General features: G+C 45.2%; 1 protein-coding gene across 1 annotated transcript; it reads right to left on the bottom strand.

The window, feature by feature from the left end:
- Positions 1-463: 463 nt before the first annotated feature.
- On the bottom strand, positions 464-12,495 carry srxn1 (sulfiredoxin 1 homolog (S. cerevisiae)). Its single transcript, XM_052031318.1, has 2 exons — positions 12,127-12,495; positions 464-2,398 (listed from the first exon to the last, which is right to left on the bottom strand). Exons 1-2 carry the CDS (start codon positions 12,400-12,402, stop codon positions 2,189-2,191), a joined length of 486 nt encoding a protein of 161 aa, XP_051887278.1. The 5' UTR covers positions 12,403-12,495; the 3' UTR covers positions 464-2,188.
- Positions 12,496-12,737: the final 242 nt, after the last annotated feature.

The following is a 12,737-nucleotide window of genomic DNA, read 5'->3' as shown; positions in this document are numbered from 1 at the left end:
CACCCTCCCCTCCCCACCCATCTGCCCTTTTTTTCCCTCCTTTGTCTGCTTCCACCTATCACCCTCCTGCCCCTGTCTCCCAATCCACCCCTCCCCCTCCTGGCTCCACCTGCCCATCATCCTTCACCCCTCCTCGGTCCACCAATCACCTACAGGCCCCCGTCTCCACCCTCCCTCTCACCTCTTTGTACACGGGCAAAATTCCCTCTGCACTCTCAGTCCTGACGCAGGGTCTCAACCCAATACATTGACAATTCCTATCCCCTCCCCACAGATACTACTCGACTTGCTGAGTTCCTCCCGCAGTTTGTTGTTTTGCTCGAGGTTCCAGCATCTGCAGGCCGTTGTGTCTCCGATCAGGTACTTCTCTGCTCAAGTAATCTCCAAATTTAAATGCGTGATACACTGACCTCTAGTGGTGCTGCTGACAGTCATCAAACAGACAAAGGAACCAACCTTTGGAAAAAAACAGCAATGTCTTTAATGCAGTGATTTGTCCCAAGGAACTTCACAGGAGTATTATCTGATCAATCGCAGCATTAACCCACATAGGGAAAATATTGAGACAGGTGAACAAGAACTTGCATTTTCATAGTATCTTTCACAACCCTCCCCACAGCCAATGGCAGTATTTATTCTTAAATGGGAGCCAATTTCCACACAGCAAGCTCCCACAAACAGCAGCATGATAACAACCAGGTAAACTGTTTCAGAGATCTTGACTGAGAATATTGACCAGAACATGAGGGATAATTTCCTTTTTCAGTAATTTACATTTTACATTAACCTGAGTGAGCAAACAAAGGTTCCATTTAAGGTCTAATTTGCAAGATGGTAACTTGGACAGTGCCACACTCCTGCAGTGACCAACTCTCTGGAGCAGGTCTTGAATCCTGAACCTTCTACCTCAGGAGACAAGAGTGCTGCCCATTTAATCAGATCGATGCTTTGTGGAAGGGAGGGGAATAGGAGAGTTTAAAGAGGGAATTCCAGAACATTGCCTGGGGCCTGGGCGGCAAAAGTTTGAATCTCTTGCATTTTTTTTTACCTTTTTCAAGATACGTGTTAGCAAGTCATGCAATTAAGGTGACAGGGGGTAAATTCAAAGAAGATATGTAAGGCAAGTTTTATTTTATACAAAGTGGTGGGTGCCTGGAATGCACTGCCAGGGGTGGGGGTGGAGGCAGATACGATATAGGTGTTTAAGTGGCTCTTAGATAGGCAAATGAATGTGCAGAGAATGGAGGGATGTGGACCTTGTGTAGGCAGAAGGGATTAGTTTAGTTAGGCGTTTAATTACTAGTTTAATAGTTCGGCACAACATTAGTTCAGCCCCAAAGGGCCTGTTCCTGTGCTTTACTGTTCTATGTCCTATGTCAAATGCTATCGTGCCTAGTTCAATCTATTATCATGAACCAGTCAGGTTGCGGAGTATGGAAAGCAGCCAGAAATGTCAGGGAAAGGTTCAGCAAGAAAAAAAACATGAGCTGAATAAACAGAGTGAAGACAGATACAGGAAGCTGAAAGGTATTAAACAAATGGGGTTCATTTATTTCATGTCAGTTGAAAGGAAAAGGAGGCTGCTTCATTGACAGACCCCCCCAAGTACATTCCTTATCATAAGTGCTGGCCAGTGAGCAACTAAACTAGGTTGCTGGAGATGAGCTTGGTATGGTCTCACGCTGATGGAACCTGCTCGAAGGTTCTATCAACATGATCACCAGCTGCAGGAGGCAGCCTCGTTCAGCCCAGACGTTTAATGTGAGATTGCACTCATCCTCCGCCACCATGTCTTGGTTCTACTTCCGTTTCTGCCTGTTCGTCATAGATTCACCCAGTACAGAATGAGGCCATTCAGCTCCTTCTGTATATGCAGGCCAAGAAAAGAGTTCTTAAGACTATCCCACTTCCCAGCTCCCAGTCCAGAGCCCTGCAGATTATGGCTCTTCACATGTTCATCCTGATGCAGACTAAACACTTCCACCACCCTTCATGCACTGAGTTCACACTCCCACTAATCTTTGGGTGAATTGTTTTTCTGCTGACTTCTTTTCCAATCTTTCTATAAATTATCTTAAATATATTTATTGACCTCTCTAATTAGGAGTGTGATTAGAAAAGGACATATTTCCATCAGCATCAGGAGGCAGGTAGTTGCGTCAGTCAGGTCAGGATGTGCCTTGTCCGTTCACTGAAGGTTGGGGGTTGATGATCCCAAATACATCCGAAGGTCTGTGATGGTGGATTTAATGATCTTGGCAGGAATGGTTTCCATGTTCAGGCGTTGATAGGCTGCGTACCGATGACACCCTCCGAATGAATAGAAATAATCTCCACCCTGTTGACCCTTAATCCACAAGACGTCGATTGGAGGCACATTGTCCATCTGGTCTGGGTTCTGCGGACAGAAGAAAGAGCTGCAGTTGTTTATTTTCAGCTGAGAATAGGGCGGAACATCGACCAGCCTTACTGAGCAAGCAAGTCCAAGTGGGGAGGCAGATGCCTGGAGTCAAGAGGGAGGTATGGTTGCCAGGGCCTGGATAAGAGGGATGAGAAAAGGAGACAGCATAGAACAGTACAGCACTGGACAGGCCATTCAGCCCATGATGTTGTGCCGACCTTGATCCCAATTTATACTAAATGTCCCCCTCCTGTGTATCATCCATACCCCTCCATTTCCCTCACATTCATGTGTCTATCTAAAAGCCTCTTAAACTATACCAAACTGCCAATAGCAAACAAAGCTCATCTTTGACCTCACAAGCAAGAAAACAAGATAGATAACATACTAGGGGAATAACAGTTTTTTTTTTTCCTCAGCCTGATCGACAGGGAAATCAAAAACAAGGAGGCATAATTTTAAGGAGAAAGGTAGGAGATTTGAAGGAGATTTCAGTGTTTTTTTACAAGGAGTAATTGATAATTGGTTTACTATTGTCACGTGTACCGAGATACAGTGAAAAGCTTTTGTTTGCGTGCTATCCAGACAGATCATTCCATACACAAGTACATTGAGGTAGTACAGAAGGGAAAAAAACAAAGAGATTGCAGAATATAGTGTTATAGTTACAAAGAAAATGCAGTGCAGGTAGACAAATAAAGTGGTGGATACCTGGAACATGTTGCCAGAGGACGTAGTGGAATCAGATATGTAAAAAGAAGCATTTGGACAGATAGTTAAATAGGCAAGGTATAGGATATGGTCCTAATGCGGGCAAATGGGATTGGCGTAGATGGACAAAAAACTCTGCGACCCTCTGACACAATATGTGCACGCCTTCCCTACCCTTCACTGAACTGGGGCATAAAAATGACGCAGATCTTGTGATATCTGAAGTTGCTGGCCACTTGCCCTGAGTCCTTGGTGTTTGTTTCAGTGTAACCCCAAACATTGTGTCTCCTACAAGCCCAGCTCCCTAATCTTTAGCATGACCATACAGTGTTGAGGTATCCCCTTGCAGACACTCATAATGGGTACAGTAACACAGTAATTTTACTGGACCATCATCCAGACTAGGGTTATAAACTACAGACCTAGAGATATGAGTTCAAATCCCAGCAGAGGATTTCAATTCTGGTAACCATATAAATATATAACTAAAGCTGGAATCAGTGACAGTTTAATTGCCATTAAAACCCATCAGATTCAAGGATAGGAAATCAGTTGTCCTTGCTCAGTCTAGTTTGTCATAGATTCATAAGAGTTATACAGAACAGAAACAGGCCCTTTGGCCCAGCTGGTCCATGCTGACCAAGATATCTACATGTGTTAGCCCCTTTTGTCTGTGTTTGGCCTATATCCCGCTAAACCTTTCCTATGCGTTGTGACCCCAGACCCACCAATGTGTTTCTTAATTGCCTCTACTTCCTCAGGAGGCTAAAGTAAGTTGGCATGTCCCCATGGACCCTCACCTATTTTTACAGATGCACCATAGAAAGCATCCCATCCAGATGCGTCACGGCTTGGTATGGCAACTGCTCTGCCCGAGACCGCAAGAAGCGGCAGAGAGTTGTGTACACAGCTCAGCACATCATGGAAACCAACCTCCCCTCCATGGACTCTGTCTACACTTCTCACTGCCTCGATAAAGCAGCCAACATAATCAAGGACCCCACCCACCCCGGACATTCTCTCTTCTCCCCATTCCCGTCGGGCAGGAGATATGAAAGCCTGAAAGCACGTACCACCAGGCTCAAGGACAGCTTCTATCCCGCTGTTATAACACTATTGAATGGTCCCCTAGTATGACAAGATAGACTCTTGACCTCACAATCTACCTCGTCATGGCTTTGCACCTTATTGTCTGCCTGCACTGCACTTTCTCTGTAGCTGTAACACTTTATTCTGCATTCTGTTATTGTTTTCCCTTATACTACCTCAATGTACTGATGTGATGAAATGATCTGTATGGACGGCATGCAAAACAAAGTTTTTCACTGTACCTTGGTACATGTGACAATAATAAACCAATTTATCAATTTAGTTGCCCCCTCAGATCAGGGCAATAAGTAATGGCATTTCCAGTGACATCCACAGCCATGAACAATTAAATTAAAAAAAACCTCTGCACTCAAAGAATGCCTTTGACATCCAATGGGTAAGTTACACTCACTGTTGTCAAAGGTGCCAGTGTTACTGACTGCATGTGAATGTCTTTAAGGCAGCAACACTTCAGATCTGTTTTAAAAAAATAAAATAAATCATTATAGGTTATTTTATACACTTAAAAACACATTCATGCTAAAAATTAAAACAAAATTAAAAATTTTAAACTAAAATAGATGGTAAAAAAAACTAATTACAGACTCAGGAACAGCTTCTTCCCCACTGCTGACAGACTCCTGAACCAGTCACCTCTCTCACATCCCCTTCCCTGTGGTGCTGCCATGTTCTCGGACTCTTAATTCTATCTTTTTAAATTTTATTTACAGCGTGGTAACAGGCCCTTCCGGCCCAACGAGTCCGCGCCGCCCATTTTTTAAACCCCCAAATTAACCTACCCGTACGTCTTTAGAATGTGGGAGGAAACCGGATCTCTGTTATTAATTCAGTTATTGTCACTTCAGCATTTCTTTTTGCGCTTCTTCACACTGCACTTCTGCCCTCGTTGCTGTACTTATTATTATATTTAATATTACCACATACACTGTTTACTCTGAGAGCTTCATGCAGACAAGGAATTTCATTGCACCCTGGTGTATATGGCAATAAACTAATCTGAATCTGAATCTTATGTTAGCTGGTATATCTCATTCTTTTGAATGGGGACTACCATGCTGGTGAGCCAGAAAGGCTCAGTTGCCGAGCCTGGAAGTCATAGAGCAGGGCAGACTGTGAGATTTGTGCCATTCCATCTGAACATAGAACACAGAACAGTACAGCACAGAACAGGCCCTTCGGCCCACAATGTTGTGCCGACATAGTCAGTCCCTCCTACCTACAGAACGCCCATATCCCTCCATTTTCCTCTCATTCATGTGCCCATCCAAGCCCCTCTTAAAAGCCCCCAATGAATTTGCCTCCACCACCCTATCAGGCAACGCATTCCAGGCATCCACCACTCTCTCAGTAAAAAACGTACCCCTCACGTCTGTTCTGAACCTACCCACTCTCACCTTAAATGCATGCCCTCTGGTATTGGACCGCTCAATAATGGGAAAAAGATATTGCTTGTCCACCCTATCTATGCCCCTCATAATTTTATACACTTGAAACAGATCACCCCTCAGCCTCCACCGCTCCAGAGAAAGGAGCCCAAGTTTGTCCAGCCTCTCCTGATAGCACATGCCCTCTAATCCAGGCAGCATCCTAGTAAACCTCCTCTGCACCCTCTCTAAAGACTTGACATCCTTCCTGTAGGAGGTGACCAGCAATACTCTAAGAGCGGCCTAACCGGAGTTCTATAGAGATGCATCATAACTCCTTGACTCCTGTACTCAATACCTCGATTAATGAAAGCAAGCATTCCAAAAGCCTTCTTAACCACCCTGTCTACCTGTGTAGCCACTTTCAATGAGCCATGGACTTGCACCCCAAGGTCTCTCTGCTCTTCAACACTGTTAAGGGTCTTGCCCCTAGGAGTGTACTGCCTCTTGACATTCGTCCTACCAAAGTGCGACACCTCACATTTATCCGGGTTAAACTCCATCTGCTATGAGAAGTCCTCCATTGGATTGGATGGACATCTTGATCAGTATGGACCAGTTGGGCTGAAGGGCCTGCTTCCATGCTGTACGACTCCAGGACATTACAGGGGCAGCTGCAGTCATTGGCAGCAGGGCTGAAGGTGCCATGATAGGTCGGTGCTGGGAAAAGGGGACCTCCACAGGAATAAATCCTGGTATAAGTGCTGGAATCAGGTGGAAGATCTGCCCTGATATTAAATACGGAAAATAAAAATCAGGCAGTGGAGGTTGAAGAGGAGAAACAATAACTACAAATTAAATGGGTCTAGTCTACAGGAAACGACAACGAAAAGGGAGTGGGAGGCTGCAAGGGAAAACACCTCTACACAGCCAGCACAATGGGCAGTGGTAGTGAAATAGCCAAATAGATTGTTAAGATGTGTATCTTAAAGGATTAGCACAAATCCAGGAAGTTGATAGTTAACTTATACAAAGCACTGACCCATCCCCTGTTGAGTATTGTTTACAGTTCTGGGCACTGTACCAGAGGGGGGATATCCTGACCTTGGAGGGAATACAAAGAGGAGCAAGTAAAATTGACAAATGGGATTAGACACCTGAACCATGAAGAAAGGCGAGGGATGTTTACGTTGGACTAAGGCAACACTGGCTCAAGGTTAAACATGCCTTGATTACAAAATCCTCATCCTTGTTTTCAAATCTTTTCCATGATCTCGCCCCTTCCTATCTCTGTAGCCATCTCCTGCCCAATAATACTGCAAGATATTGGCATTTGCCCAACTTCTCTGCACATCCAACACTGGCACCATTTGCAGAGGCCGTAAGGTTTGGAATTCCACCCCTAACCCCACCCCTCCAAAACTTCTTTGTTCTCCTTTGACATTCCCAAAATCCCACCTCCTTGGCCAAGCTTTTGGCCACCTTCACTAATATTGTTGTGGACACAGCTCAGCACATCACAGAAACCAGCCTCCCCTCCACTGGACTCTGTCTATACTTCTTTCTACCTCAGTAAAGCAGCCAGCATAATCAAAGACCCCACCCACCCTGGACATTCTCTCTTCTCCCCCCTCCCATTGGGCAGAAGATACAAAAGCCTGAAAGCACGTACCACCAGGCTCAAGGACAGCTTCTATCCCACTGTTATAAGACTATTGAACAGATACCTTGTACGGTAAGGTGGACTCTTAACTTCACAATCTGCCTCATGATGGCCCTTCACCTTATTGCAGGTAAAGTAGTGTAGCGGTTAGTGTAACGCTTTACAGCACCAGTGACCCGGGTTCAATTCCGGCCACTGTCTGTAAGGAGTTTGTACATTCTCCCTGTGTCTGCGTGGGTTTCCTCTGGGTGCTCCGGTTTCCTCCCACATTCCAAAGACGTACGGGTTAGGAAGTTGTGGGCATGCTATGTTAGCGCCAGAAGCATGGCGACACTTATGGGCTGCCCCCAGAACACTCTATGCAAAAGATGCATTTCACTGTGTGTTTCGATGTACACTAATAAAGGAATCTTATCTTGTCTTGTCTATCTGCACTGCACTTTCTCTGTAACTGTAACAGCTTATTTTGCATTCTGTTATTGTTTTACCCTGTACTACCTCAATGCACTGTGTAATGAATTGATCTGTATGAACGGCATGCAAGTCAAGTTTTTCACTGTACCTCGGTACATTTGGCAATAATAAACCAATTCGGCTTCTTTATTTGCCTATTTTGTCTGGTCAAACTCTCCAGTGGAGCCTTGGGCCAGCTGAGGCTTGGTTGCCAGCACAGCCACTCCTTGGTTATCCAGCAACCAAGTCACTGGATTACTGCCAACTATCTAAAGAAAGTCAACCTCTGAGCTAGTTCTCCACTGGGTGGAAAGTATAGACTGTCCATAGAGTCATACAGCACAGGAACAGGCCCTTCGGCCCAACCTGTCCGTGCCGACCAAGATGCCCATCTAAGCTAGTCCCATTTGCTCGCATTTGGCCCATATCCATCTAAACCTTTCCTATCCCTGTACCTGTCCAAATGTATTTTAAACATTGCTATTGTACCTTCCTCAACCACTTCCTCTGGCAGCTCGTTCCATATACCCACCATTCTCTGTGTGAAGAAGTTGCCCCTCAGGTCCCTTTTAGATCTCTCCCCTTAAAGCTAAGCCTTCTAGTTTTCGATTCCTTTTCCCTGAGGAATACACTGTGTGCATTCACCCTATCCATGCCCCTCATGATTTTATGCACCTCTATAACGTACCCCTCAGTCTCCTACGCTCCAAGGAATAGAGTCCTAGCCTGCCCCACCTCTCCCTATAACTCAGGCCCTTGAATCCTGCCAACATTCCCGTAAATCTTCTCTGTACTCTTTCAAGTTTAATTACGTCTTTCCTATAAGATGGTGACCAAAATTGTAGACAATACTCCAGGTGTGGCCTCACCAACGTCTTGTACAAGTGAGCTGTTTGCCTTGTAGCATACTCCAAACCTTTGCATTATCCATGCATTATCCTTGCATTGTTGCCAAATTTGGGGATGATATAAAGATAGGTGGAGGGACAGGTAGTGTTGAGGAAGCAGGGAGTCTGCAGAAGGACTTGGGCAGGTTGGGAGAATGGGCAAAGAAGTGGCAGATGGAGTACAGTGTAGGGAAGTGTACGGTCATGTATATGGTTGGTAGAAGGAATAAAGGCGTAGACGATTTTCTAAATGGGGAGTGAATTCAGAAATCAGAGGTGCAATGGGACTTGGGAGTCCTAGTGCAGGATTCCCTAAAGGTTAACTTGCAGGTTGAGTTAGTAGTAAGGAAGGCAAATGCAATGTTAGCATTCATTTCAGGAGGTCTGGAATATAAAAGCAAGGATGTAATGCTGAGGCTTTATAAGGCATTGGTCAGACCACATTTGGAGTATTGTGAGCAATTTTGTGCTCCATCTCCAAAGAAGGATGTGCTGGCATTGGAGAGGGTCCAGAGAAGTTTTACAAGAATGATCCCAGGACTTAAAGGGTTAACTTATGAGTAGTGTTTGACGTCTCTGGGCCTGCACTGGCTGGAGTTTAGAAGGATGAGGGGGGGGATCTCATTGAAACCTACCGAATATTGAAAGGCCTGGATAGAGTGGACGTGGAGAGGATGTTTCCAGTAGTGGGAGAGTCTAGGACCAGAGGGCACAGCCTCAGAATGGAAGGACATCCCTTTAGAACAGAGATGAGGAGGAATTTCCTTAGGCAGAGGGTGGTGAATCTGTTGGCCAGGGATGGCTGTGGAGGCCAAGTCATTGGGTATATTTAAAGCGGAGGTTGATAGGTTCTTGATTAGTAAGGGTGTCAAAGGTTACGGGGAGAAGGCAGGAGAATGGGGTTGAGAGGGAAAAATAAATCAGTCATGATCAATGGGCTGAATGGCCCAATTCTACTCCTATGTCTTATGGTCCATGTGTGTGTATTGTCCATGTTTCTACATTGTTCATGGAGGTGCTCACTCCATTACGCTGGAGTCAATCTTGCTCTTGTTTGTTGGCTTAGGGCCCTCCATAGACAATGGGACACAAACATCGAGGCTGACCCTCCAGTACGATATTGAGTAAGTGATGCATGATGCTGCTACCCTTTTGATGAGAATTTGAACTAATTCACCTTCTCTGTCAGACGAGTACCAAAGAACCCATTGGCATTTTTCTGATGAACACCAAGAGACTTCTTTCTGGTGTCCTGATAAATACTTATCCTTCAATGAACACACAATGCTGGAATCTGGAGCAACAAACAATCTGCTGGAGGAACTCTGTGGGTCGAGCAGCATCTGTGGGGGGGGGGGGGGGTGGGAAGGAATTGTCAACATTTCAGGTTGAAACCATGCATCAGGACGGCTCAACCCACTGAGTTCCTCCAGCAGATTGTTTGTCTGCCCCTCAATACATATTGATTAACCAGTCATTGATTGCACTCCTGTTTGTGGGAGGTTGCTGTGTACAAATTGGCCAATGTGTGACTGCACTTTGAAAGGACTTCATTGGCTGTAAACAGCTTTAGTACATGTTTGATAGGCGCCACACAAATGAAAACTATTGCTGTTGAATGACCCCCTGTTCTTAAAGGAACATGGCAAACTAATCATGTCACATGACTGCAGTAAGGAATTTTTTGATGAAGGGGGCTCTAAAATATTTTTGCCTCAGCATTAGTTGGGGAAAACGGATTATAATGCTTTTCAAAATCATCTCAGTTTTTGTGTACATTTAAATATCTGAATGGGTTTGCAATAGAGTCATTAAGTACTGCAGCACAGAAACAGGCCCTCCAGCCCATCTAGTCCATGCCACCTGAGCTCCTGCCTAGTCCCATCTACCTGCACCTGGACCATATCCCTCCAAACCCCTCCCATCCATGTACCTATCCAAACCTCTCTTAAGTGTTACAATTGAACCCGCATCTACCACTTCCCCTGGCAGCTCGTTCCACACTTGCACCACCCTCTGAGTGAAGATGTTCCCCTCAGATTCCCCTTCAATACTTCAACTTTCACCCTCAGTAAAATACCTCTATTAGATCTCTCCTCATTCTCCTGCACTCCGGGGAATGGTTGGTTACGCAGTACAACATGGAAATTCGGAATTTACTGACAGCTTTGGAATGCTGAATCCCTTTGTTCAGTCAGAGGGTGTCCAGTATTGGAAACCCCTCGCACTGGGATTTTCCAGCATTGAATTTAGGGAATTGCCTCTCAGATTCTGTAGGGGTCAGACGTGAGGCAGGATCCTTGACCCGCTAAAACTGAGGAGACACAAAGGTAGGTTACTTTCTTTAAATTATTTTGCATTATTTTCAAGTTTAAAATTATTTATAAATTGTTTTGTGTGGTTTTAATGGATTTTAATTTTTGAACTGTTTACATTTAAAACTAATTTACAACTTTAACCTTTGACAAAGCCGGGGACAGAGTTTTGCCGGCTGACAAAGTAGTTTGGGAGGGTTGGTGAAGCTTCCAACTCCTCTGTCAGAGCCCCCGTCGCAACCCACACCACGCCATGGGAATCCGAGATGTTTGGGGACAGCAAGATTGACCGTCCAAGGTCAGGACCAGCCAGATACAGGGTGTGGGAGAGATCCGCGGGTGGTGATTCCGATCACTGGTGACACCGACCGTGCAGCACTCCCTCAGTGCCACACTGGGGGGTTCAACCTAGTGTTTGGATGGGGTTCTAAACCCGGGTATGAGCACCGGCGACTCAATTGTCCAGGGGAGTGACGGGAAGCACCTCCAGGGATTTTGTATCCATTAATTTTGGTGGATAATCCTCACTCTTCAAACAGATTAAAATATAGAGACACAAGAGACAAGGGTCTTAATGCAGGGTTTCGACCCGAAACGTCGACAATTCATTTGCCCCCCCTCCAGATCCTGCTCGACCCGCTCAATGCTTCCACCAGGTTGTTGTTCCAGATTTAAAAACATATTCCTGTGTTTTTATTTTCAGTTGCTGATGTCTGTTCCATTACTAACGCATCACGGGACTATTTATGGAACGCGAAGCACGTTAGGACTGGGCAAAGAACCATATACGGACTAGTCCTTTATGGAAATAAATCGTGTTTTTCTGGATTGGAGCAACTCCCCACGGAATCGGAGACTTCAATTCATTTAGTGCGCCGCTTTCTTGAACCGGAAGATTTCGAAGCAGGAAATTACAACTCTTGTCAGTATCACAGCTCAATTAACATTAACACCGTAAACCCCAGACTGCAAATCAGACGATAAACATCATCACCGCGCCACATCAGCATTTTAAAATGATTGAAATACTAATCTTAAGAAAACGAACATTCAGATTTTAACTGGCAGCCACGTTCAGTCACACCCGCGCTCAGCTAAGCATGTCACAGTGAGGATTAGTTTGGTATTCCTCGCTGATAGTCACTGAAATGTATCCTGTTTATTCAGAGGCTGTTGGTCACTTCAATACTTCGTACAAATTAAATGTTACAGAGGCTTATACCTTAATGGTTTCCATTAAACTCCTGACTTTATCTTCGTCCAACACGGGCGGAAAAGGTCTGATGAGGATTCTCATGGGTATATAGTGGGTGTCTGGGATATTCTCAGAGTGGATGCTCTGTGGTCCTCTCGCTCCCTCCGCACTGAGATTGCTTGGATGGGCGTCCCCGGCGCTCTGCATGTCTCTTCTCCCGTGGATGTTGCAAACTGCGGGTAAACTTTCAGAGCACCGAAGCGCGGCGAGAAGTTTGCTGGCAATCCGCAGGCGTGGATACATTGTATCATTTTCAGTTGCTACACACTCAGGGTTGTCCCACTCCCAGACCCGGGGAGGCGCGGAAAGAAATTCGTGACATACGCTTCACCCACACCGAATAGGAACACGCTTCCATCGGGATTCAGCTCAGAGAAGAATCAGACCGTTCTTCCTCAGTGCTCAATCTTTAATTAAGTTCCTATAATTAGTGAACCTATTTGCACAACAAATAGTTGCCCTCCCCAAATATAAGGTAGTTATGGCCCTTTTTTTTTGCTAAGTCATCATGAATAGTGTTAGTTTCAGCCTTTTAATTCAAGGTGATTTCACCACCGAGCAGACCGTGTGACGCACCT

The sequence above is a fragment of the Pristis pectinata genome, chromosome 16, assembly GCF_009764475.1.
Source record: "Pristis pectinata isolate sPriPec2 chromosome 16, sPriPec2.1.pri, whole genome shotgun sequence".
Classification (NCBI taxonomy): Eukaryota; Metazoa; Chordata; class Chondrichthyes; order Rhinopristiformes; family Pristidae; genus Pristis; species Pristis pectinata.
This window is presented reverse-complemented; position numbering and strand designations above follow the sequence as displayed.